Here is a 26,722-nt window from a genome sequence, read left to right on the forward strand (position 1 = left end):
CTACCAGGACTGGATGGCAGGGAGGTACCTGGTTGTAGGAGGTTGGATGGCTTCAAAGGTGCTGGATCTGGGTGGGGAGAGGGCCCAGGGAGGGGAGCAGAGGTGTGAAGGCACCACACAGTCATGAGCCCCTCTGAGGGTAGCCTCACTCCCCCACACACAGGGTGCCATCTGGCAGCTACGTACATTCCTGTGAAAGGAAGGGCATCAGGATGGGCTGGGCACAAGGGGCACTCCCAGGCACCAGTGTCTGAGGCGTGTCTGGAGCTGTGGGGTAGAGGGTTGTGGGACAGGCAGAAGGGCCTGGGCACACACAGGGCACATGGGGGGGTGGCACACAACAGGTGGGTGATGGAGGTGCCCTTCGGAAGCGGCTGGCCTGGGCCACCCTGGGGTCGTGGAGGTGAGTCAGCTGTGTGTTTCTACAGGCAGGGGCACAGGTTTGCAAGGCCCCATGGTGGTGGTGGCCACTGGGCCAGTGGAGGGGATGAGAAAGGGCTAGGGGGAGGGGCGGTCTTGGAGGCCTCCCTTAGCATGCCATCTCAGGAGGCTGTGGGAGCCCCTGCTCTGGGCCACATCTTGGGGCTTCTCTCCAGCCACTATGAGGGAGGTGAGGGCCAGATGAGCCATGCACCCTCAAGAGTAGGGAAGGGGTGAGGGGGAGGGGAGGAGGCCAGGCTGAACAGCGAGCAAAGAGAGACCCCAAGCTGCAGAACAAGACTGGTCTGGTGGACACTAAGCTAAGCCCGTCAGGAAAGCCCGTCAGGAAAGGCTGGGTATGGTGACGCAGGGCAGGGGCCAGTGAGAAGCTGGAGTGTTCCTTGGGCCCCGGAGCTGGCAGGGCCCTCAGGGAGTGGCTGGTGACAGGGGCTGAAGGTGAAAGGGCTGCATTGCCTCAGGGGCCTGGGGACCCCACATTCTCCCTGTGGGGTTTCCCTCCACCTGCTCCTGCCTGAGCACCCTTCCTACAGCCTCCACCTGACTCACCTCTGACCCCATCGCTGCTGAGAGGTCACCCCTAGGACCTTGCTCCCAACTACCCAGTGACTGACTAGAACTCCCCAGGACACTGGGTGTGGGGCCGACTGCTGCTTGGGAATAGGAGAGGCCCAAGATATGGTCCCAGGATGGCTGGAGGGAGGAAGTGGCCATGGGTTCTGGAGAGCAGAGGGTCCTGAGGGTCTGGGGAGGCCATGGAGTGGGGGCTGGGGCCTGGGTGCACACTCAACGGGCCCCACACCAGACTGGCACTGCTGGGTGCACACTCAGTGGGCCCCACACCAGACTGGCATTGCTGGGTACACATGTGGTGGGCCCCACACCAGACTGGCACTGCTGGGTACACACGTGGTGGGCCCCACACCTGACTGGCACTGCTTGGTGCACACTCAGTGGGCCCCACACCAGGGACTGGCACTGCTGGGGACTGTACCCCCACCTGTCACACCCAAGTAGCGAGGGCCAGGTGTCATGGAGAAGGGGAAGGGCAGGGTCCTGAGGCACAGGAGGTGCCGACGGGTGCTCTCCAGAGGTCCTCTCCAGAGAGGAGCTGGTGGGACAGGGGACTCACAGTGACAAGGACAGAACCCGCCCAGGAAAGCGCAGCCACCACACAGCACCAGTCACAGGAAGTTTATGTGCTCAGAGCGCACATGGGGGAGGGGCACTGGGTCTCTGACGTGGCCACTCTCTGCCGGTGGCATTACAGCTAGGCAGGGTGGTACGGGTGTGCTCCTGGGGAGAGAAGGGTCACCAGTCAGCCTGCCTGCTCCTCCGCGCCCCCACCTGAGACCCTGGGGGCGGCACCCTTGGCCCATCCCCAGACTGCACAGGGTAGAGCTGTGTGAGTGGCAGCATGGGGGGGGGGGTGTCTGGGGTCCTGGACTCAGCTCCTCAGGTCAGCCCTGGGCTACCTTGTCCCAGCAAGCCCTGACACAGCCCTCATGGTCACATGTCTCTTGGGACCTCTGCTCCCACCGGCCTCTTAGCTAGGCACTGACCCAGCACATGCAGTGGATACCTGGGGGCTCTGCTTCCAGGGACTGCCCTCCCTAGGGTGGGGGTTCTGGCCGGGCCCTCACCACCGCCCTCCATGCTGCCAGCTGATGGTCAGGGAGAGGAGTGGGCCCTGTGGGAGCGGGGAGGGTGTACTACTACCCTGGAGGCACACCTCTGTCCTCGGGGTGGTGGTGCTGGACCCCTCCTCCAGGATGGCCCGGTCGGGTCACCACCTCGAAGATGGGCCTGGGAGGCCTGGGCTCCCTGCGGAGAACGGTGTCCAGCTGGTGCACATGAGCTAAGGGGACATGTGAGCGGCAGCAAGGCCTCACGGCAGGAAAAGGGCAGGGGACGCGTGGGGGTCCGTGGTCTGGACACTCACTCTGAATCGCTGCCTCACAGGCCTGGCTCACCAGCTGATAGATGGCCATGAGGGACGGCGGCTCGCCCTGCGGGGGGTGTGCATGTCAGGGACACATGTGTGTGGGGCATACATGTTAAGGATATGTGGGGTGTGCGTGTGAGGGACATGCATGTGGGTGTGCATGTTAGGGACATGCGTACGGGGCATGTGTCTGAGACATGCATGGGAGATGTTCATGTGAGGGCACATGAATGTGAGGGACACATGTGGTGAGCATACATGTGCAGGGCACACATGTGGAGGACATACATTGGGGACATGTGAGGAATATGTATGTGAGGGAAACATGTGAGGGACACGTGTATGTGAGGGACATGTGTGTGTGGGACAGATTGAGAGGGACAGATGTTGGGGGGACGTACATGTGAGGGACACACGTGAGGGACACACATGTGGGGGTGCATGTGAGGGACACATGTGGGGGTGCATGTGAGGGACACATGTGTGGGGGACAGATGTTGGGGACGTGCATATGAGGGACACATGTGTGGGGGTGCATGTGAGGGACACACATGTGGGGGGCGCATGTGAGGGACATACGTGTGAGGCCCAGCCCGGAGACAGTGTCAGCTGTTGCACTCACCTTCTCCCCTCGCTCCCCTTTCGGCCCTGGCAGCCCCTGGGGAGTTGGGAAGGACAGGTCAGCTCTGGCGGACAGGTGGGTGGTGCGGGGCCTGGATCTGGTCATCTGGTCCCCACTCCAGGTTGGGGACACCTGGTGCCCTGGGCTAAGGTCCCCAGCCTCTTTCACTGCTCATGATGGGCACAGTGGCAGTAGCAGAGGGAGCTTGGTGCTAAGGGGCCCCCAGGAGGACAGTACCATCTGCACCCCATCTCAGCAGAGCTCTACGGGCACCCTGACCTGGCTCCCAGGAGACATCACTGCCTAGACCCCCCCCCCCAGGAAGGGGTGTATCTACAGCAGAATCTTGGCTTACCGTGGGTCCCACAGACCCTGGGGGTCCTCGCTCCCCAACAGCCCCCCGGGCACCTGCCATGCCCTGGAACCCCTGCAATGCAGCAGAGTGAGCCCTCAACCTGGCCTCTGGACACTCCAGGGTTCCCATTACCCAGCACCCCAAAGCTCAGCCAGGCTCCCTTCCCACCCATGGCTCTGACTCCACCAGTTACTCCTCCCCAGGATGGTGCCCCTGGGCTGCCTTGGAGCCCCAGATCCTGGGTTGGGATGAAGCTCTCTTGAGGTGAGTGAGTTCCGGGTGCCCCGCCCCCCACCCAGGGACTGAGAGATGATCAGGACTGCTGATGGGGGCTCTGTGGGCAAGAGGAGGGGCTAGCGCAGGCGCACTCACAACTGTTCCCACTACTCTCCTACGTGGAGCACAGGGACAGGGCCATGAAGGCTAGCAGTGGCAAAGGCAGGGGACAGTCCAGGACTCTCAGGGGGCTACAGGCGGGGGTGGGGGGCACAGTCCTACCCTGGGGCCGGGGGGCCCGGGCAGCCCAGCGGTGCCCTCCAGTCCTCTCATTCCCTGAGGGCAAAGAAAGGCAGATCCAGTTAGGCCCGGCCCGCATAGACAGCCTCCCCCCACCCCACCCCCCCCACACACCACCTGGTCTCCAAGAGCTTCCTTCCACACAGAACACTGGCTCTCCTGGGCCTGGTTCCCCCATCCCCACACAGTGACCCCTTGAGCCAGGAGCCCGTACCTTTGGTCCTTGGAGGCCAGCTCTCCCAGGGCGACCCTGGGGACCAGAAGGGCCCTGAAAGGAACAGGGTGAGCAATACCAGGGCATGGTGGCCTCCCACCCCGGCTCCATTCAGACCATCTATCTACCTGTAAGCCTGTCAGGCCGTGGTCCCCTTTCTCCCCTTTGACTCCAGGTGGACCCTGCAGGGGACAGGGAAGATGGACACAGCCACAAAGACAGGGAAGGGGCAGGAGGGGCTGGAAGAGGCCACAGCACCTACCACAGGGCCCTGGGTTGTGCGGCTCTGAGTCCCAGGTGACTCCTGCTGGCTTCCAGGACCTCCAGGTAGCCCGGGGTTGCCCTGGAAACACAGATGGGGGCCTGAGAGGCTGGTCCTTTGGGGCCAACTCGGGAGTGGGCCCCACCCCCTCAGGCAGTACCTCAGGCTGAGGGGAGGTGTAGGGGCTCTGGGTCACCTTGTGGGCAGCCCACAAGGTGTCTCTGCACTGTGTCACACCTGGGGGCACACACATGGGGGCACACACAGGGGCACACGCCTGGGGCACACACTTAGGGCACAGATCTTTGGGGTCTGTGTGCTTTCAGTCAAGAACACTAGGACCCTGCGGCTGCCGTGGGCTGAGGGGCAGCTTGCTGTCTTTGCAAGCAGGAGCAGGGCACATGTGACATCCCCTGTATGACTGGACCCCACACAGACCTGCCTTGGGGCCTGGGCGCCAAGCCTCGGCTCCACTTCGGTGGCATAGGGTCACAGCACTGATGGGGTGCCGGGAAGGGGGAGGGGGTGACACAACCTTGTTCTCCCTTTTCTCATGTGCTGGGTGGGAGGCAGTCTCTGTCTACAAGTAGCCTTCAGGGCCCCCACCCAGGGCTCCCCGAGACCTCAGTACTTACCTGGGGCCCTGGGAAACCCTGCTCTCCTGGGGTGCCATCCCTCCCAGGGAGTCCCTGTGGAAGTAGAGCAGGCTGCCCCTCACCCACCCAAGAGCCCCCAGCCCCACCCTGCCCCTCTGGCTGAGATGCCACTTCGCAGCCCCACACTGCTACCTCTGCAGGCTGGGCCTCCCCACCCACCTGACTGCTCCTGAAGGCTGTCCCCCCTGTTCCCCCTCCGCCCTGTGCCAGGCACACTGGAGAGACAGTTTCCTGGGCTGTTTCTCCCTCCTTCCCTCTCCTGACAAAAGATTAAGGTGGGCAGGCCTGGGTTCAAATCCCACCTCACCCGCGGATCCCAGGAAAGCTCAGGCACCTGCAGGGGATGGGTAAGGCTCTGGCCCTGGGCTGGCAGGAGTAAGGTGGGAGTCAGGGATGGGGGCGCTCTCAGGGCACCACAGAAGCACCTTGGAGGGCTGCCTGGGTCAGCCACACACTGGCCACCTTAGCTCAGTGGTGAAATTAGGGCATGTGGGAGCCCACGTTAGACGGGATCCCCCCTAGGCCCACGAGGGGGCGGCCAGGGCTTGAGGGTAGTACCTGTCCCCTGGGGTCAAGGCCAGCTGAGTAGGATGAGACGGCCACCCAGGCTCCAGGCTCAGGGTGAGGGTGAGGGGCGAGGCTGGGCAGCCAAGAGGTGTTCAGAGACAGGCCACCTGAGGGCTATGGCTCACAGGGCTGGGCTGGGGGGTGCTGTGGACTCACGGGAGGTCCTTGGGGCCCAGGGGGCCCAGGGATGTCCGAAGAGCAGGCACAGGCCGACTTGGAGGTGGGACAGCTCTCGGTACCCCTCTGGGAGAAAGGAGACTCCCTTGGGGAAAGGACCCTCACCCGAGCTCATGGCTCCCAGGAAAGCCAATGCCCACCTGGCACTCTGAGCCTCTGTCCCTGAATCCTCTGTGAACCCACCCTGCTGCCCACCAAGGCCCTGGGCATGCCTAGCCCCTGCCTTTTGGCCCTGCCTAGCCCCTGAAGACCCCCTGATTCCCCCTATGGGAGAGGCTGCTGCATCCCTGGCAGGCTGGGTGATCCCTTCCTGTCTGTCACCCCTGCTGGCCCTCAGAGAAGGGGGGGCGGCCTGAGGATACAGCTGCCCCCCTGCACGACTCCAGGCTGGCCTGTTCTTAGAAAGCACCATAGTGTCCTGTCCTGCTCCCTGTGTGTGCTCACTGTGCCCTGCCTGGGCTCTCACTGTCCCTGCTCCCCCCTGGGCTCTCACTGCCCCTGCTCCCCCTACCGGTCCTCACTGCCTCCTGGGCTCCCCCTGGGCTCTCACTGCCCCTGTTCCCCCCTGGGCTCTCACTGCCTCCTGCCCCACCCCCCCACGGCTCTCACTGCTGGTCAGCCCCTCTGCAGGTTCTCACTGCCAGGTCAGCCCCGGGCCCGCCCACCCGCCCCCAGCCCTCACCAGGGCTGGCAGGTCGCAGCATTGGTCCCCTTCGGCCCAGGAGTCATTGCAGACAATCTGCAGCTTCTGGAGCTGGAACTGCAGGGCTGGTCAGACACGCAGACTCGGACAGTGCCCTCCGCCCCCCGGGCCCAGTCAGGCTCACCGCGGCCGAGCCGCTCCGGGCTCCCCTGGCCTTGGCCAGCCTCCCGAGTGTGACGAAGCCAGTGGTGGGTGGGCTGGCCACCTCCCCTAGCAGCCTCTCAGCAACTTTCCGGCAGTCCACATAGAGCCGGACCTTGGAGCGGCCCACAGCCACATGCACCTGCAGTGCGGGGGCCCAGTCAGGGCTGAGGTCGCCCATGCCCATGAGTGTCCCCTCCAGGACAGAGGGCTGGAGGTGGGGTTCCTGGGCCAGAGTCCTGGAAAGCCCCCGGTCGCCAGAGGGGACCAAAGATACTGCCAGGGATCCCATGGGAAGACAGGCCCTCAAGCACCAGAGTTCAGAGGGGCATGTGGGGTGGAGCTACGAGAGGCCAAAGGGGATGGAAAGTCTGCAGCCACCACAGGTTGCGGTGGGATGGGTGTGTCCCACCTAGCCAGCACGGGTGGGCTGCAGGCCCCTGAGCTGGGGCCAGTGTGCTGGACAGGACCTTGTGGAAACTCCCAAAGAATATCTTCTTCACATCTGGCAGGTCAAAGGTGACTCCTTGCCGAACAGCCCTGGGGTCGTGGTTGAAGTAGGTGAGGGACTTCCGGCCAGCTGCAGGGGCAGAGGGCAGAGGGCACAGAGAGAGGGGAGGGAAGGGTCGGAAGGTGCTGGGGGTCCAGGCAGGGTGGGCTTTCTGTGATAAGCAAAAAGTGTCCCTGAAGGGACATGCCAGCCCCCCAGGTCCAGGAGCATACTGAGGGAGGACCCATGTAGGGGCAGGATGTCAGGGAGACCAAGCCCCGCCCACAGCTGCCCGGCAGCTTGGGGCGCCTGGTCACCATCCAGCAGGATTCCGAGAGCGGGCTGGAGGTCCTCGGTGGTCATCTGCCATGGGGAGAAGGGCTCCCGTGGGGTCTCAGGCAGCAGGCGCAGGAGGAAGACCACGGTGTGCTCCCGGGGGAGTGCGGCATGGTGGATGTCACTGGGCAGGGAGGGGCACCATCCGGGGTGAGTGAGGCCCCCCCCACCACAGCCTCACTCTCCCGGGGGGAACATGGGGCAGCTCAAGGACTCGGTGAGAGTCCTTGGGAACACAGGGTTGGCTACTCCCTAAGGTCTACAGACAGCTGTGCCCTGGGACCCACAGGCAGAATGCTGTGGGCAGGAAGCGGGGCCCTCTGCCACCAGGTCCACAGAGGGGAGGGGAACTGAATAAGGCTGCCCGGTGGCTTACAGCCCAGCCTGGCCTTCGTTACTCTCGCAGAAAACCCACAAGGCCAACACCTGACAGTCACATCCTGTCATTCGGAAGAGACTGACCCTGAGGCCTGGGCACATGCTGGATCACACCTGTGCTGGTGCCACATCTGTGCTGGGGCCACACCTGTGCAGGGGCCACACCTGTGCTGAGTTACCAGCCTGATAGTGGCTGTAGGAAGGGCCACAAAGTGGAGAGGGTACAGGCCATCCTAAAACAGGAGAGGTCCCAGGTGTGGTGGTGGTACCAGCTGAGCTGCTGTACCTTGCTTGGGGTGGGGTGGGTGAGCAGACCTTGGGAGGATGTCCCAAGCCTCAGTGCTGCTAAAGGGTTAGATGGGGAGGGGCGGGGACTACATACACTGAGGCCTTCAAGTTCCTGCTGCTAGGGATGACCTGTCGGATATCCAAAACGCTGGCACTTAGGAAAGCCGTGCTGTCTATAGCAGCCCTTGCTCAGAGCAGTCAGGGGGCCTGGGAGAACTGACCAGTGGCCCATGACATCAGACCTTTCAGGAGCGCACTGCCAGGCACCCTGGAGGGGTGAGGTGGGGCAAGAGCTGCCAACCTTGTGGTAACAGGGGAGACCATGAAGGCTTGCACCCTGGGGTGCACAAAGCCAGTAAGGCCAGAGCTCTCATAGGGCCAGAGAGCTGCCTTGGGGAAAGGCCTGCCTCGGACCCTCCTCCCTACCTGCCCGCCCCCACAACCCGCCCGCACCTGGCTCGGCGTGTCAGCTGGGCGTCCTTGAAGAGTGTGAACGTCTGGGTGCCCCCGATGGCAGAAGGCTCCATGGCCACCCCTCGGAGGGCAGCGTACTCCCTCTCCACCAGGCCGAAGGCCTCCATGAGGTCGAAGCCTGGAAGTGGGGGAGACAGACTGCCAGTCAGAGGGAGAGGGGAGCCATTAGAGGGGAAGACCAAGAGCCTCAGAGACAGAGGATGCAGAGAGACTGGGGGTCAGGATGGCTAGGTTGGGAGTGAGACTTGAGCTGGCTGACACTCCCTGCCTGGGCCTGCCCTCATGCCTGGTTCTGCTCAGGAGGACCAGCACCCCTTGGAGTCATCACCCCCGGCCCACTGAGTGCTCCCTCAACCACCCTGCATCTCCACCTCCAGTCCCCAGTGGACAGGCATTTGTGGGGTTCTTTGTTTCCTTGAAGGGTCTCTTTGCCCCAACTGGTGTCAGCAGCCTGTCCCCATCACCCCTGCCACAACCTCATGTCCAGCAGTGGTCACCAGGCCCTCCTTCCCTTCCCCATCTGGACTGTATGGCACAGAATGACCTGAAGTTCATTTGACGCTCATCAGACTGTCAGCACGGTAGGGCAGGGCCAAGCTCCACCCCACCCCACCTGACCCCCACCCCCTGCCAGCCTCTGTAGGCCCTGCTGCCCAGTCCCTCCCTCCTCTAGGGTCACCGCTAAGTCTGTCCCTTGAGCAGACAGCTGCCCAGGTTGGCCTAGCTTTGGTCAGCTGTGACCTTGGGGAATCCTGCAGGTCAGGACCCCAGTTCGGCTTCTGCTCTGTGCACCCAGGCTGGGGTGCTATGGCCAAGTCCCTTGTCTGACTCAGTTTCCTTCAGTAGGACTGAGGGGTGCACCCGCCCTAACCAGGCAACCATCCCTCTACCCTGCCCCAGACCTTTGGGATGGGCAGGGCTGAAGGGCGGGTCCCAGAGGCTCCCTGGCAGACCTACCTGGGAGGGAGCCATCAGGGTGTAGTGCTGGGCAGGTCGCTGAGGGCAGAGATGCAGGGTCAAGGGTGCCAGTGGGAGGATGTCCCACCTTCCAGAGGTAGCTGAGCGTCCCCCCAGGACCCGGGGTCCCCCTCCCGCTGTCCTGGCTTCAGAGTGGCCACCTTCCCTTCCCTCCCAAGGCCCAGAGCGTGGCCAGACAACAGCCTTCCCTCTAGCAAGGTCCAGCACACCGAGGAGCAGGAGGGAGGCCCTGTGGGCGAGGGCTGTCTGGGATGCAGCCCGCCCACCTGTACGGCCAGTGGCCACGGCAGCCATGCTCTCTCCTGCCGTGTAGACGGCCCACAGCAGGACTCTGTACTTGGTGGCTGCCAGGAGGTCTGAGAGTGTCACTTGGCTCCTGAGTCCTGGGACAGAGAGCTGACCCCAGAGGGCATAGGTTACTGGGCCCTGAAACCTCCCAGGCAGGGCCCAAGGGAGGGCTGTGTCCCCAAGGAGCCCCAGGACCTGAGAGACCCACCGACTTCTCGGGTCCTGAGCCAGAGGCCAGGGTGTAGGTGAGCCGGTAGTGGAGAACATGGCCATGGGGGGGTGTCCAGCTGACTTGCAAACTGCTGGGCGTCTCTGAGGCCAGGGCCAGGTTGGTTGGGGGGCCCCGACTCACTGCATGGAGACCACGTGGCAGGGGTCCCCAAGCTCAGGCAGGTGCATCTAGCCACCTAAGGCTGGCCTCTCCCTTGACCTGCTCCTTACCCAGCTAGATTCTGCACACCCTGGAAGCCCACAGGATGGGGTTGCCCTCTCTTAGTGAGCTGTGTTGCAAACACTGAGTGATTTGAACCCCCACCCCCACCCGCCATCCCAGGGTCATCACCTGTGTGGGCTTGGAGAAGCCAGGAGGTGGGGGGCTGGGGATTCCAGGACCTGCAGGTAAGCAGGTCTGGGGGTCACCTACTGGGGGTGTAGCGCAAGGACACAGGGTCGCTGCGGGCGCCATCACGGTAGTAAGCCAGAATGGTAATGTCATACTCCACGACCCTCCCCAGGCCAGGTAGGACAGCTGAGCAGCGGGTCCCAGGCACCGAGACCTGAAGGCAGGACAGGAAGGGCTTGCGGCCAGCTTCCTGGCACCACAGGCCTGTACCAGGAGTTCAGAAGGGCGGGTGTCAGGGCCCCTCTCTGAATGGACCCCGCCACTGCCCATCCCTCACCTCGTGGGCCTGCCCATCACCCAGGGGTGTCCACTTGATCTGATGAACTAGCACACCGGATGCTGCTGCCCATTCCAGTTGGACCTTGTCCCCGGGCAGCTCTGTCACCACCAGCTGGCTAGGGGTGGGGACTCTCCCTGGGAGATGAGAAGACACAGGACTGGGGGTGCTGGGGCTTCTAGGGTCCTGGAGGGATCTGAGGGCCCTGGTGTGGCCGTGGTGTGCAGGTGCAGGTAATGCTGAGTGCCCACTGCAGTCACGGCCCTGGCATGAGGGTCCATAAGGGCCAGATGAGCCCAGGGCTCCCAGTGACCACATGACCAACAGCGTGCATGAAGTGTCTCCCCCGTGAGAGGACCCTCCACGCTGCCGTGGCAGATGTCTGATGCCTGCAGTGTGCCCAGGGGCAGTCATGTGGTCCCTGTCTACACCCTAGGGTCCCAGCTCCCTGCCTGCTCTGATCTTACTCCTCGGGGGCCCTATGTCCTCAGAGTTATCAGTAACGGGTTTATCTGTGGGGAAACTGAGGCACAGGGTGGGAACCCAGCACGTGCCAAGCATTCTGTGGCCATCAGGTGGGTGAGGGGCACGCAGGGCTTGAGCTCAACAGAGGCCCTGGGCCATGGCTGGTGACATATGGTGGGGGTCTGACCCTGAGGCAGAATCGGTCATGGGGACATTGCATTGGCTGTGCAGTGACCTCAGGGCCCTGGGAGGCCGGCCAGGGCTTGGGAGCAGTAATGACCCCTGGGAGATCGACCCCGGACCTGCGGGAGGCTCGGGGCCACCTCCCAGATGACTCTGCAGCAACGTCCTGGAGCTCCCACTCTGGGGTGTTCCCTGGCTCAGCCAAGCCACTGCCAGTTCAGACAGTCCCCTGGACAGGTTGCCTACCCAGCCCAGCCCCTGCCCCGCCCCCACACCAAGGCCCTGCCCCCAGCCCCGGCTCTGGCCTGCCCTTTCCCTCTCACGAGTGGTCACGCGACCGGTCAGCGTGGAAAAGCCGCCCCTGGGGTGGACACAGGTGACGCGGACGGTGTAGGTGGTGGAGGACGAGAGCGGACCCAGCGTGACAGAGGACGCGTTCACTGGAGCCTCCACCTGGTGGGGGTCGGGAGCTTCATCAACCCTCCCACCAGGAGGGGCAGCCCCGTCATGCACAAACCCAGGCCCAGCCGCTGCCAGCGGTCATCCAGCCCAACGGTACACTGATTTCCTTCACCAGAACTGGAGACCAGAGGCCGAAGGGTAGTAGTGGTGCTGGCCCCGCCCAGATGTGCGTGGGGTGGGGCCTCATCAACCGTGCTCCCTGGTGCCCACCTGCTCCCCCACCCCGCAATGAGCAACTTTATTCTGGCCAAGGGGTCTGATCGGTTCTGCAGTCCACCCAAAGCACACCCCCACCCAGGCACCCATGCCTTCACCTGCCCAGGGGAGCCGCCCTCCCTGGAGAGGTAGGTGACCCGGCAGAGGCGGGCTGGCCTATGGAGGTCTCCCCAGAGCACTCGGGCGGAGTCGTGGGTCACATTCTCGAAGTCCAGGTGTCGAGGGGGAGACAGCGCTGCTGTGGGGCACACCACCGTTCAGTCACTGGCTCTTGGCGGGGGGGGACTCCCAGGGAGCCCGTCTGCTGGGCAGGGCATCACAGGCACTCACGGGTGCTGGCCTGCATGCTCTGGGCCTCGCTGGCCTCTGGCCCTTGCAGGCTCTGCACGGAGATGGCGTAGTCCCGACCAGACTCCAGGCCGTCCAGTAGCGCCTCAGGCCGCTCTACCCGCACCTGGGTGGCCAAGACTCAGGTCAGTTCCTGCGGCCGCTCCCACCACCACCTGCCCACCTACCCTGCCCCACCTTACCTCTCTCCCCTCCTCCTCGCCCCTGGGTGGGGTGGGCAAACACCTCACCAGGTACTGGGCGATCCCAGGCACAGGCTTCCAGGTGAGGTGGATGGTGTGGGGTGTCACTGTGGCCAGGGCCAGTGTGTGTGGGGGGAGCAGAGGCACTGGGGGCAGAGGGTGGGCCACAGCCAGGAGATCAGGTAACAGAATTGAACAGGTCCAAAGGGAAACCAACCTCCCCCACCCCAAGCCCTCTGCTAGGCTTCACGGCGGGCAGAGCTCAGGGGCAGCCAGGGATGCCCCTAGCCAGGAAGAAGCTGAGTGGACTCTGACATATCCACAGCAGAGGACAATTATCTGACTGGTTGGGACATGGAGGGGGCTGGCCCGGTAGGTCCGTGGACAGAGCCAGAGAAGGGCACTGCAGAAAGTGGAGCTCTGGTCCCCAGGGGTTACTCATGAAGGCTGGGGTCAAGGAGGAAGTGTGAATAGGACTAGAGGGGAAACGACAATCACATCTCCCCTGTGTGCAAGAAGAGACTGAGGGTCAGGGTGGCCCAGGGAGTCAGCCTTGATCACAGAGAGTGGGGACAGCCAGGATGCCGCTCCGCTGGCAAGGGCTCCAAGGGGGCCCAGAGTAGGGGGAGCCCTCCTCCCCAGAGCCCTCCCCCCTTCTCCATTCCCCCTGCCTACGTGTGGTTGCAAGGCCCCGGAGACTCTCGCCAATCCCTCCTGCGTACACGGGGAGCACAGAGACCAAGTAGGTGGTGCTGGAGGACAGGTTCCGGAGCTCCACGGATGAGGTGGGGGCCTCCACCACCACCTGGGATGGGAGGGACACAGAGAACCTGGGTGCAGGGCCGGAGGACCAACAGGGGGCTGGGTGCAGGGCGGGAGGTTGGATGAGCATGGCGCTGGGTACAGGGCGGGAGGCTATGGGGGGTGGGGGGGCTGAGTATCAAGCAGAGAAGTTCAGGGAACAGAGATGCAAGCCTGGGGGTGGGGTCCTCACTCCACTCAACCAAGTGGAGCAAACACCCACTGAATTCAGTTGTCAAGCACCTGACAATCCCCACCCACCCATGAATCACCCCTCACCCACCAATCCCCACCCTGCAGTCACCACCCTCCTCCAATCAGCATCCATCCTCTCCAGCCGTCTGCGCTCCCACCAGAGCCAAAGCAGCAGAGTCCTCACTGGTGACTGGGAAGGGGCTCAGGGGGAGGAAGGTGCCCTCCACCTCTCACCTCCCTGGGAGCACCGCCCCTGGAAGGACGCCACAGGATCAGATACTTAAGGGGTGGGCGTACAGCTGGAGTCCAGGACAGGCAGACACTGGCAGAAGTCACCTGGGTCAGGGTCAAGCCAGGGGTTGCAGGCCGTGGGTCCAGGGTCGGAGCAGATAGAGCAGGTGTGACTGGAGGAGGTGGGGGAGAGGTGGCCACGGGTGGTGGGTTGTGGTGGGTGGTTAGAGGTAGGCTGGCTGCATTTGCCACTCCTCCTCCTCCCCCTGGTGGCCACCCTGAGAGGGGCTGGAGAATCTTATGTCCTAGCGTCCTCTGCTGACCGACTCTCCCCTGGAATGAAGGGGACCAGGCTGCAGCCATCCCCTGCCCTCACCTGGCCCCCACGGCGGCAGGCCCCTGCCCTGGACATGCTGGCAGATGAGGCGGCCAAGCAGGCCAGCCAGTGTGCGGAGCTGGGGGAAGTCCAGCACGTTGTGGACAGTGATGTCCAGTGGCCGTGAGGCCAGGAGTCTCAGTTCAGCCTCGTCGGCATTCTTCACACCTAGGGGAACGGGGGGCATGAAGGTCAGCACCCTGCAACCACTGCCCCGGGTCAACAGCCTCGTGCCCACCGAACCTGTAAGGACCTCCATGCAGGCCCCCAGCCCCTGCACGGAGCTCACCTACTGCAAAGACATCTGCACCCAGGTCCCTGAGGACGTGAGCGGCCGCGCGGGCATCGTCCTGGGACTTGCCATCAGTCACTAGGACCACAACTTTTGCTGCGTCCACGCGGAGCCCGGCCGAGGGCTGTAGGTTCTGCTCCAGAACGTGGGTCAGTGCCAGGCCTTCAGGGCGCAGGACAGAGTCACAGTGTGCAGAATGCAGGACAGAGTCACTCTGTCCACTGTGTGCAAGCTGGCCGCTCTCTGGGCCAAGGCATCTGGAAAGGGTCCCCTCTTCCCCTGCAGGCCACCCCACACCCTGGTACCCTCACTGGCAGCAGCCCCCACACAGCTTGCTCAGAGCAGCTCGAGGTCCTGGAATGCCCAGGGCCAGCCCTCAGTGAATGGATGGAAGAGATGGGCACCCCGGCAATGGGGCTTCTCTCTGCTGGACAGCCTCAGCAGTGGCATGCAAGGATGGCCAGGGCCATGCTCTGAGGGAGCACTGGCAGGGCAGAGGGGGTGCCAGCATGGCTGGGCACCAGCTAAAGTGGCAGAGATGGGGTGACCATGGCCTCAGGTTGCACAGACCTGGGTGATCAGGATGGGGGTGGGGACTTCAGCACAGACCCGGGTGGGGCTGCTCTGACTGGGGGGTAGGGATAGGGCAGGGTCCCATACCTGTGAAGGTATTGCCACCCCTGTAGCGCAGGTGGGCTATGGCGTGCAGTACCTCCTCCCGAGTGCTGAAGGAGTTGAGGTCCCACTCAGTCTGAGGGTCCCCGCTGTACTGAGTCAGACCTGGAGGGGGAGGGCTAGCTGGGCTGCCGCCCGTCTGCAGGATTCTCCCCAACCCCACAGCCAGAAGTCAGGAGTCCCCTGGCTGTCTGGTCAGCACGGGCCTTGGGTGAGCCAGCACTGTTCCCTTGGGCAGTGAGTGGCCAGCGGGTCCCATGTGGTCCTGCCAGATGTTGGGGACTCAGAGGGAGCGGCCTGCTCTCAGGGTGGGTGGGCAGGGCTGACAACACCCACCTACTTGGACCTTTTGGGGGCTGATCTCAAAGGGGGACACGATGCAGGCCAGGAAGTCTTTGACGAGCTGGAAGTTGCTGTGGCCAATGCTCCAGGACCCGTCCACCAGCAAGACCATGTCAGTGGGCACGGGGGGCGTGCAGCGGAAGGGTGCCCCTGTGGAAGCCGCATTCTGGAGGACCAAGGCCACACAGGCTCCCACCCTAACCCCCCCAGAAGACCTCTCTGCCTTCAGCTCCCTCCCTGGGGGCGTCATGGGCTATGTACTGGGCTGCCAACCACAAGGTTGGCAGTTCGAAGCCACCAGCTGCTTGAGAGGGAGGCTTTCTACTCCGTAAGAGTGGCAGTCTCGAAGCCCACGGGCAGTTCCGCCCTGTCCTGCTGGGTCGCTGAGTCAGCATCTACTCAGTGGCAGTGAGCTTGGCTGTGTCCTTAGCCCTCTGCCAGGTGGGAAATGAAGGCCCAGGAAAGCTGTCTGAGGCTTCACTGCCAGAATGTGGGAGTAGATCTAGACACACACACATTCCCCCACCACCCCTGACACAGCAGGACTCCGTCTCCCCTTACCAGACTGCTCCCTCTCTGCCCTGGAGCCTGGGCTGTGACGCTGTGTCCCCGGGCCTGGAGCAGGCTGTGCCGTCCCCACTGTCTGTGTGGGCTGCTCCTGCTGGGGCACTCCTGAGGCAGGCACACTGTGTCAGCTCTCACCTCCCAGCTCAGGTGGGGTCCGGGGGTGGGTCCTGGAGTACCTTCCCTGGCCAGCCACCCACCCTGGTGGCCTGTGCCAGGGTGAATCCAGGGGGTGATAGGAAAGTTAAGTAAAGCTAGAGAGGATGTGGCCAGACATGAGGAAGAACTTCCTGAACAGCCAACCTCCTTCCTTGGCTACAGGACCCACCAGGGATGGGAGGATGGAGGGTTGGCCCGGGGTCTGGGCTCTCCACTGGGTGGGGAGTGGGCTCTAGGGCCTCCCCTGGCCTCCAGCTGCTCCTGCCCACAGCGTGGCTCTTCAAATCCTTAACTGCAGGGGGGGGGGGGGGATGGACAGCGGCTGTGAGGGTGAGGGCATCGGGTGGGCTCTCCAGCCCCTCCCTGTGAGAGCCACCCCCAGCCTCCTGGTAGCCCTGGTGGCCGGCGGGGAGGCAGCCACATGACTTGCCCCCCAGCCCACAGCTTCGGGCGTTGCAGGGCTAGCGTGGTCTGGGGGTGCTGGACTTACTCATGAACTCCCTCTTGGCCAGCAGCGCCTGCCCGGAGTGGGAGAGCACGAAGACACGCAGCAGGTACTTCTTGGAGGGACTCAGGCCACCCACTGTCGCCTTGGGCGCCTTGGTAGTCAGCATCACCTCCAGCTCTGAGTCCCCTGTGGGATGGGCAGTGTCGGTCCCAGGTCCTCTGCACAGCCGTGCTCTTCAGGCTGGAGAGAAGGGGGGAGTCTGCACCCCTCCAGGGAGTCTAAGGGGCCCTGCCCCCTGGGAGTGCATGCTGCAGACACACAAGCCCTCTGCAGAACCTTCCGGAGAGGACTTGTCATGTGGGTGCCCACACACATGCACTTTAATGTACACAGACACTTAGAACCACTCATTCACACACACTCATAAAGTATCCCCTTTCACACAGACTCACTCACGTGCACACTTCCACATATTCACATACGCTCACGCACATAAGTAACGTATTATGTGCATGCACATAACACACTCATGTCTATATTCACACTCACACACCTAGTCACACCTATTCTCTCACTCACACACACTCATACTCACCCATAAATGAAGATCCATTCTCGCTCACTTACACAAACACACAGTGTACCCACGGACACACACACACACCTTCATTCATATGCACACATAGCCACGCACACACACACACTGCTCTCTGCTCACTGATATCACATTGCACCTCAGACCCCCCCAATGGCCTGGCCTGGGCACTCAGACTTCCTGTGTCCCCATAAACTCCGTTCAGTGTCCCCTCCCAGCCTGCAGCTTCTTTCTTCCAAGCCCACCCCTCTGCATCCCTGCCGCCCTACCCCTCCTGCCCACAGCTGCATTGCCCCCCTGAAGGCAGAACCTCCGCACAAGCAGAGTCCAACACCCGATGGTGCCTGTAAGTGCTTGTTTGGTGGCGGGACAGTAGAGAAACACGCCCGCAGGCAGCTTGGAGGCGTGCGTTCAGCAAGCATTCCGTGAGCACTGGCTGAGCCCTGCTTTCTCTGGGCAGAGCTGTCCATGCAGGGAAGCAGGCTCTGTGGGCTCCCTGCTCGGCCACCAAGCACAGCCAGCCTGGCGACAGCAGGCTGGGTGAATCGGACAGCCCTCCTGCTGGGAGCAGGCAGGACAGAGGGCCGGAGCATTTCCCCAGAATATGCTTGAATGCTGAGTTAACAAGGCAGCGAGGAATTGTAGGTCCACGATCAGGGGGAGGGAAAGACTCAAGGCGTCAGCCCAGGCCTAGACACTGCCTGTGGACTCCAGCAGGAAGCCCGGAGGCTGCGCAGAGCTGCTGACCACCTCAGGGGCTTGCGGGACACGTGGGAGACCTGGCCCTTCAGGCAGTGCTTGGACACTGTTTGGATCGTGTTAGGGGTGGGGTCGAATGGGAACCAGGCTGGCTTTTGCAGGGGCGGAAGCTGGACTGCAGATACTCTGAACTTTCAAAACCTGCATGCAGAGGATCTGAAGCAGCTAGGTGGCGGCTGTTTGCCAGAGACAAATTGTTCACATGTCCTTCCTAGAAGTTTTCATCTGTAACGTCTGGCCCTCAGTGAGAAGCAACCAGGTGTCCAGAGGAAGAAGACCGTGCTATTGAAATCAAGAGAACAACGTCATAAAAGACCCGCAGGGCAGGCAGACCACGGTGTGTTCAGGAGCAGGCTTTATGGTAACTGTCCTGGCTAGTCAGAGGGCTTAAAGACAAGCCTGTGGTCTTAGTCTCAAAACAGAAACAACAGGAAAGAGATGAAGAGGAATTCTAGAAACTGGAAGTTATACGTGTCAACGAAGACCGACGGCTGTTTAGACACCAGTGGAAAGAGAACTAGCAGACGTGAAGTCAGAGCCAGCTCTGCGGCTGCTGGGCGGCTCGTTACTGCACAGAGCATTACTTTGGGAACTACGGTGCCCTGACCCCCTGACCAACATGTTTATCAACTGCCTCGTGGATATGGATCAAACAGGGAGACTGAAGGAGAATCAGTACATTTGAAGTATGGGGATGGGGGAGAGGACTGAAAAGAACAAATGACTCTGTCTCAGGAGCAGGCCAGAGTGCTCCTTAAAGCAAGGGTGCTGGGACTGTCCCACGGACTTGGAACATGCTGTCAGGAGAGACCAGTCCCTGGAGGGAGGACATTGGGTTTGGTAGCGTGGAGGGGCAGCAAAAAAGAGGAAGGGCCTTGAGGAGATGGGTTGGCACAGTGGCTGCCACAATGGGCTGGGCATGGGAACGCTTGTGAGGGTGGCCCAGGACCAGGCCGTGGTTAGTCCTGTTGTGCATTGGTCGGTATGAGTCAGAACAGGCTCGGCTGCCCGCACAACATGCTACATTGTTGCATGAAGGGTAGAGCTGCACGGAACAACAGTGTGCTACATTGTTGCATGAAGAGTAGGGAGCCGGAGGTATGAAAACACAGGAGAAAGAGTACCAGAGAGCTACAATCAGATGAGGTCCTAGGAGAAGTCAGCAGGTGCTGAGACAAAGTCACCAACACGTTCATTAAACAAAAGTATCAAAGTGAGAGACTGCTGCTTCTGGCCCCATCTTCCACCTGGTCTGCACATTTCTGAGGGCAGATTTCCACCCCTCTAACCCTTCCCCAAGCAATGCTGCAGCGCTCTTGACTCCACAGCACCTCCACCTCACCCAGCGGCACCTTACTGCGGTGAGGGGAGATTCCCTGACATGACTCTCTGGCCTTTTTCTCGTCAATACAGTTTTCCATTTTCTTTACATTCCTTCCTAATAAAATGTCTTGTGTCCTTCAGGAAAGTCTACCAGGATTACCCCTTAGGACGCTCTCTCTCTCTCTCTCTCTCTCTCTCTCTCTCTCTCTCTCTCTCTCTCTCTCTCTCTCACACACACACACACACACACACACACACTGCTCTAGCCCTCAGAGTTTCCCTCCTTGCTTTGAGTTTAATGGGCTCATCAGAACCCCCCTCCCTTAGAGGTGACTGATTCAACTGGGTCATTTGCTGAAATGGGGTTACGACTGATAGAACGTGTCTGCAGCCATCCAGTGATCACAGAGACAGGTTTGAAGACACTGTGCTTGGAATAAACCTGTGTTTATAGCAACTAGGACCCTGGAGTGATATTTCTGTACTCAATCTCTGAAAGGGGATGATTAGAATCCCAGGAAAAGGGGAAAGAGAAATGGAGCAGAGTCGAGAATTAGACAATGATGAAGAATTTCCCCAAACTGTAAGATGAATATGATAGATTCAAGACACCCTAGGAAGTGGAACAAGATAAGGAAAAAGAAATCCACACTCAAAAGCATCAGACTAAAAGGAGTGGAGTGGGACAGAGAGAGTGTGTCTAAAACAACAGCAAATTCTCAAGGAGAAAACAGAAAATAAAAAATAGAGACTTTCGAAGAACTGAAATAAAATGCGGACTCGAACCTGATACAATAAAGATGCCGAAGCAACTGGGCATCCCTATGGAACAAAATCAACCTCGATCCTTGTCTCATACCATACGCAAACGTTAATTCAAGGTGGATTCCAGATCTCCAACTCTCACTTGAAGGTGGAAATGATAAAATGCCTGATCTTTCTGTAGAAACAAATGCCAGGCAGGACTCAAAAGGCTCTTTGCATGAAAGACAAATGATGGTTATTTAGACTGGACACTCGTCTCTAGAATTTACAAAGAAGCTAGGTGGGCCAGGAAGGATTGTCACTGGAAGGTGACTGAAGCCTCGGGGGGGGGGGGGGTGTGGGGGGTGCCCTGCTGGAGTCTGGAATTTGGATCTCCAGCCGCCAGCACTGAGCTATCAAATTCCTGTCTGAGGGGAAGCAGGACAGATGTCTCCACTGAGGCTGGTCATGCGTGCTGTGCCCTGGGGGTGCTGGCCACACTTATCCCCCCAGGAGCTGGTTCTCAGGGACCAGAAGGCAGGCACAAGATGGCTCCCCATGTGACCACCCCAATGCCCATCACGGTACGAGCCCGGGTGAGGGATGTTCCCATGGTGAGAGCACTGGGACCAGACAGCAGACACCCCCACACCACTGGGGCCGGGCTTGGGGAATGGGCAAAGCCCACCTGTGGCACTAAAAGTCCAGGCAATGGTTGTGGATGGGAGTCCGGGAGTCAAGATTGGGAGGTCTGTCTGGAGGGTGCCCCCCGTTTTCCCCGATGCCTGGAACTTTGGGTCAATGCACGGGACGATGCCAGGAGGTCACACAACACAAGGCCAAAATGCTGTCTGGAGGTTCTGGGACCCGCTCTGGACCGCAGACAGCTAAAGGGGAAGGCAGACCTCAGGACTGGGAGGGGACAGAGGCAGGTGTGCTAATGAGATGAGCCAGGGTCTGCAGGTAGAAAACCAGAGGGAAGCCTGGGCCAGCTTCCCCCATGCTGGGAGAACTGGTGGCAGAGTAGGTGAAGCCTTGGGCTGCTGACCACGAGGTCAGTGGTTCAAGCTGCCCAGCTGCTCCCCAGTAGAAGGATGGTGCGTGGGCTTCAGTGCAGACCAGTGGAAACCCGGGGGACAGCTCTGCTCTGTGTAGGGGCCACGAAGTCAAAATCAACGTGGTGGGCATTGTACAGGGGCCCCTCGGAGTCAAAATCAACGTGGTGGGCGTTGCGCAGGGGGCACGGAGTCAAAATCAATGTGGTGGGCATTGCGCAGGGGGCACGGAGTCAAAATCAACATGGTGGGTGCTGTGCAGGGGGCCCACAGAGTCAAAATCAACGTGGTGGGCATTGCACAGGGGCCCCATGGAGTCAAAATCAATGTGGTGGGTGTTGTGCAGGGGGAACGGAGTCAAAATCAACATGGTAGGCATTGCGCAGGGGCCCCACGGAGTCAAAATCAATGTGGTGGGCGTTAGCTCGCGTTTTGAGAGGAGGGAGGAGTACAGCCCAACACAGGTCTAGGAAAAGTCAAGAGAAGACAAAAGCCGTGCCCAGCCGCTGTTTTGGAAACCAGAAAGAGTCTGCGGGTGTTTGACTTTTCTGCGGGAGAGGTAGCAGGGACCTGGAACTGACGACACTGAAGGAAGACGTTGAAGTCGCACAGAAGACACTGGCCGTGAACTGACAGAAGGGGCATCACGACATCTCAACACACGGATGCAACATGGGGGCTCCCGATTACCCACGCGGAGAAGAACCTGTGACCGCTACCTGGCCAGCGGGCTGGCCGAGACCCGTGTTCGTGCCCCTGCCAAAGAAAGGTGATCCCGCCCACGGCTGAGAGTGTCATTATCACCACGCCCCAGGAAAACTGCTGAGGACACTAGAAATGAAAGGACACAGCAGCACGTTACAGGGGCTGTTAGACATGCCGGCCGGATCAGAAGACGGCACGGGAGAGGGCGTTGTTGCTGACGACAGAAAATTCTGGAAAGCTGTTTACCTGTGCTGGGCTGAGTGCTGCTGTTAGGTGCCCAGTCGGTTCTGACCCCTAGTGACCTCTGCCCGATGGAAGGAAACACTGGCCGGGCCAGCGCCAGCCTCACAGTGGTCCCCAGCCTTGGGCCCATGGATGTAGCCACGGTGCCTGTGCATCTCCTCGAGGGCCTGCCTCTTAGGAGACCACCCTTCCCCTTTCCCAGGCTTGATGTCCTTCTCCAGGCTGCTCTCTGCTGCCAACATGTGCAAAGTAGGAGAGATGAAGTCTCGCGCCTGCCGCGCCTCCGAGGGACACTGCGTGCGGCTGCTGGTTCTTTTCGAAGCCCTGGAACTTTCAACCTTCTTCTCCAGCTCCTGCTCCCCACGCCCTGCTCCTTCTCTGGTCTCCCCAGTCAAGGACGACTGACCAACTGACGCCCACGGGGCAGCCCGTGGGGCACTCTGGAACACTCTGTGTGCAACTGAGCTCCAGCCGAGAGGCAGTTGTTGAGCAGAACAGGGGGACATTAAGTGGCCGAAATCAGGAAAGGCATGTCCCCTTACACCCTCTCACTGAACTTATCCAATCCATGCATCAGGCAAGTCATCTGAGCAGCGGAGCTCTGACGAGGAATGCAGCATCAGGACCGAAGGAAGACATGTCAACAACCCGAGACACGCAGGGCAGCACATGGAGAGGGCCTGATGCAGGACTTAGGGGTGAAGATCAAACCTCAGCCTTCAGTGTGGTTCCCACATTGACCGACACAAGGAAGAGCGACTCCTCACCACCGGGCCGAGGGCAAAACGACGGGCCCGTCTCGGACTCCCTTTCACTCAGGTCCACGGTCAACACCCGTGGAAGCAGCAGCTGAGAAACCCAAGCAAGGCTTTCCGCTGAGGACATGGGGCGCAGTCCCCTCAGCTGTGTCGGGTGAGGGCCAGACAGTGAATAGTGGCCGGAGAAGAACCGATGGCTTCCCTAGCAGGATGGGGAAGAACACTGACCACACTGGGTGGCCCGCTGGTCTAGAAGGAAGGGCAGCCAGAATGCGGCTTACACGTGAGGGCGGCTTTACCTCCCACACTTGGGCGTGTGATCGGGAGGGGCCAGTCCCTGCAGGACATCACAGCAGGCAATGTGGAGGGTTCCCAGGTCTGCTGCAATGAGCCCAGGCATAAGGAGGACGGGGCAGCGGACGCAGGGCCAGGCTGTGCTTGTGGTCCTGGGGCGCCACTACGGGTCGATTCCGACTCAGCCACACCTAATCCAATGGCACGCAGTTACAGATTTGGGCTGTGTGCCCTTACCACATGTGGGAGGCCTCCACTTTTAAAAACCAGCTGCTGTGGCCGTGTGGCCGGTTCTGTGGGCCAGCCTCTCAGAGGGCCTCCTGTAAAGGGGCTGCTCTTGTCCTCACGCCCATGGGCAAGATGGATGTCAGAATAGACCCAGTGAGAACAGGGCCCCCTGGTTCCCTCAGGTGCAGGGCTCAGCCTGCCTTGAGTAATCCATGTGGCAGGAGCCCATAGATGCAGGTGAGCGGTGAGCAAGGGCCAAGCAGTGAGGCCACACCCCACCCTGCCGGCGCCCACAACCACACTGGGCTCAGGGACTCAGTTGCCTGGGCTGGGCCTGGCGGGGAACCTGTGTGCTGGCCATCTCGCTGCTCAGAGAGGGCCGAGGCCGGGGGATGACCGGGAGGAGGTGGGAGTGGCCTTACCTGCCATGGGTGTCACCTGCACCAGGTAGCCAAGGCCACTGTCCTCCACCTCCCTCCACGTCATCTGCAGCCGGTCCTCGGAGAGCACGGCTAGCCTCAGGCCTCTTGCTGAGAAGACAGGATGGATGTCAGGTCAGGGCCCAGCCCACATCTTCCCCAACCAGCTCTGTGGGGCCCAATCTCTGCCTGAAGGGACAAGGCCTGCCCTGAGAGGTGGAGGGGCCCCCTCTCCTCCAAGAGGATGACAGGATAGCTTCAGTGAGAGGAGTGTGTTTACCTGGGGGGCTGGGGTGGGGGGGACTCAGCAGCTGCCCCCGGAAGTCTGCCTGAGCCAGGGGCAGCTGTGCAGCTGCAGAACCCCCCCTGCCCCTAGCCTAGTCATGGAGGGGCAACCCCGGGGAAGGGGTGGGAGTGAGCAGTGTGTGGCTCCACTGTGGCCTGCCGGGCGTGCTCAGAGGCAACAGCCTCACAAAGGGCCGCCCAGGGCGGGGCGGGGGCCGGGTGTAGAGAAAACTGACCTCGGGCACCATGAGGAACAGCTCAAAGCCCAGGGCTCCTCAGGAAGTTTCCGGACCGGAGGGCTATTTTGGGAACCAGGGACAGAGAGGGCTTCTTCTGGCAGCCCCAGGCACTGGGGTGCCCCCAAGGGGGTGGGGTGGGGCACACAATGGCAGGATTCAGGCGCTGCCCCAGGAGTTGGGGGCTGAGGGGCCAGCAAGGCCAGCTGTGTGGCAGGCAGCTCCGGCTCATGAACAGCCATCTGTTCCCGTCTAGGGTACTGGGGGCCCTAGCCTTGTCCAGACAGCAATAGCAGAATAGGATCCCCAGCCACGTCCCAGCCTCCAAGAATATGTCTCTCCCAATCCCATGGTTCTTTACTCAGTTTCTCCCTGAGGCCTGGGCCACAACCCCTCTGTGAGCATGGGGAACCCTATGGGCAATCCCACCTGCTGTGTCCAGCCAGGGAAAAGGCCTGGCCTTCAATTGGAGGGCCAGCAGAGGCTGCGTTTGGCCAGGCCAGGCACCTCCACCTGCAGTGCCCAAAGGCCCTTCAGGCAGACCGACAGACAGGGGTGGGAGTTGCCCTTGAGCCCCCTGGGAAACAGAGCCAAATGGGGCTGAGCCTGGCCCACCTCCCCAGACCCAGACCCTGGTCTGCTGAGAGGGCAGAGGGTAGGAGGTCTGCATGGAGCCTTCTGGAAGCACAGCGGCACCCCTGCCGGACCCATCATCCCACTCCGGACCCAGGACCCCAACCCCCACCCACCAGAGCCAGTTCCCAACCCCCACCCACCAGAGCCAGTTCTCCACCCACCAGAGCCAGTTCTTTGGTCTTGGGGACCAAAGTCTGTGTGAGCTGCTGCCGGTGGGTGGGGGACAGTCAGGGAGAAGTTGCTGGAAGAACCGTTTCCCCAGAAGGGCTCCCAAAGGGGCACCTTCACCCTCACAGACAAGGTGACCTGCCTGCTCCAACCTGTCGGCCCCACCAGACCTTACCTGGGCCCTGCCCACTCCCCAGGGCAGCACCCAGCCACAGGCCCAGGCAGACGCATAGGTTCATGGTGCTTGGCCTGCAGGGGGAGGAGGAAAGGCGACTAGCCTCGGGCACCCAGCAGACCATCTGTTACCCCTGGCCACCCCCTCCCATGAACCCATGCCGGAGCTCCAGCTGCTCCCACTGCAGGCTCAGGGTCTGCTGGGATGATGCCCCCCTCCCCTCCACTTCTGAGGGTCTCCCAGTGACCCCTGAATTCTGATGCTGCCGAGAGGCTCTGAAGTCTGAAGAAGTCCCACCTGCAATGTCCCCACGTCCTGAGCAATGGCCCACCATGAGGCCAGCCCCTCACTAACCACTCTTCCCCCTCCCTGGGAGCACTCCCACAGACGTGAGCCCCCACAAAGGAAGACCCCAGCCCAGAGGGGCTGGCCAGGCTGGGAAGGCCTCTGCCCTCCTATATTGACCCTGCCTGGCCAGCAGAATCTGCCAGAACCACAGGGTGGCCAGATCTGCTCTTGGCCCCATACTGTCCCTTTGGGCACTGTCCCAAGACCCCCAGAGGGTCAGTGAGTGACCAGGGCTGCAACCACCCCATCTTCCCAGGTCGTCTCCCCAGCTCCTGAGCCCCCCTCTGCCCCCATCAGAAGTCCCAGACCTGCAGAGCCAGGGCCAAGCCCCACTGCCTCCTCTTCCTTCAAGGATGGTCACTCCGTCCGGCTCTGGCCACTGACTGACCAGGCTTTATGTGGGAGTGTCACTGCCCAGCCGACTCCTCCTTAAGGCCAGCCCTCCTGAGGGATGCTGAGCCTCATGCCGGCACCAGCTGAGGTGTCAACACCCCCTTGGTCTGGAGCCTGCACCAAAGGAGTTCACAAGGAGGCTGCTCAAGACTGACCATCAGGGTGGCCGGTGAGAGACACAGGTGACCCACTTGGCCATCCTTTCCCTGAGCCCTGGCCCCCTTTGGGGTCCAGCCCACTGATGGTTGTTGAGGCAGCCGTGTCCTCTGAGGCACTGGGGCCACACCACCACAGTACTGGCTCAGGGCCTGGCCAGCCCAGGTAACCAATGTCCCAGGTGGTGGTGGGTGGGGCTACCTGACCTGGGAATGCTTGGGAGGCAGTAGTGTGGAGTCCTGGAAGGAGAAGCTGCTTATTGAACTGCTAACCACAGAGCCAGCAGTTCAAAACCGCCAGCAGCAAAGGGCAAGCTACAAGGCTCTGGGCTCCTGTGAAGAGCTGCATCCTTGGAAGTCCAGGGGCATTTCGCCCTGTCCTGAATCAACTCGATGGCAGTGGGTGTTTGGGTTTTCCAGGTCATGCCAGTGTCCCAGCTGACCCCAGCACTGCCTGGACAGATGGCTGGCCCTGTGGGAAGCCCCCTAAGCTGCAGAGACTGGGAGGGCACAGAATGTCACGGCCTTCACTGTCCC

General features: G+C 61.4%; 1 protein-coding gene across 1 annotated transcript; it reads right to left on the reverse strand.

The window, feature by feature from the left end:
* COL20A1 (collagen type XX alpha 1 chain) lies at positions 1 to 25,353 on the reverse strand. The gene is made up of 35 exons (XM_075527675.1): positions 25,290 to 25,353; positions 23,793 to 23,900; positions 16,709 to 16,852; positions 16,388 to 16,510; positions 15,490 to 15,645; positions 15,139 to 15,258; positions 14,476 to 14,640; positions 14,187 to 14,354; positions 13,814 to 13,983; positions 13,259 to 13,388; positions 12,584 to 12,729; positions 12,384 to 12,507; positions 12,152 to 12,291; positions 11,699 to 11,828; positions 10,728 to 10,864; positions 10,469 to 10,604; positions 10,037 to 10,182; positions 9,807 to 9,936; positions 9,520 to 9,558; positions 8,542 to 8,680; positions 7,404 to 7,546; positions 7,067 to 7,176; positions 6,580 to 6,738; positions 6,435 to 6,512; positions 5,732 to 5,818; positions 4,988 to 5,041; positions 4,219 to 4,272; positions 4,091 to 4,144; positions 3,859 to 3,912; positions 3,361 to 3,432; positions 3,006 to 3,041; positions 2,381 to 2,447; positions 2,171 to 2,296; positions 187 to 190; positions 1 to 67 (listed from the first exon to the last, which is right to left on the reverse strand). The coding sequence occupies exons 1-35, from the start codon at positions 25,351 to 25,353 to the stop codon at positions 1 to 3; spliced, it is 3,780 nt and encodes a 1,259-aa protein (XP_075383790.1).
* Positions 25,354 to 26,722: the final 1,369 nt, after the last annotated feature.

Source organism: Tenrec ecaudatus, chromosome 12 (genome assembly GCF_050624435.1).
Source record: "Tenrec ecaudatus isolate mTenEca1 chromosome 12, mTenEca1.hap1, whole genome shotgun sequence".
Classification (NCBI taxonomy): domain Eukaryota; kingdom Metazoa; phylum Chordata; class Mammalia; order Afrosoricida; family Tenrecidae; genus Tenrec; species Tenrec ecaudatus.

Coding starts and splice junctions, on each gene's coding strand:
- COL20A1 (XM_075527675.1), bottom strand. CDS start 25,353: ATGAACCTATGCGTCTGCCTGGGCCTGTGGCTGGGTGCTGCCCTGGGG. Junction 10,865..11,698: donor GACCGGTCGCGTGACCACTC/GTGAGAGGGAAA, acceptor CTCATCTCCCAG/GGAGAGTCCCCACCCCTAGC. Junction 3,913..4,090: donor CTGGCCTCCAAGGACCAAAG/GTACGGGCTCCT, acceptor CTTTGCCCTCAG/GGAATGAGAGGACTGGAGGG.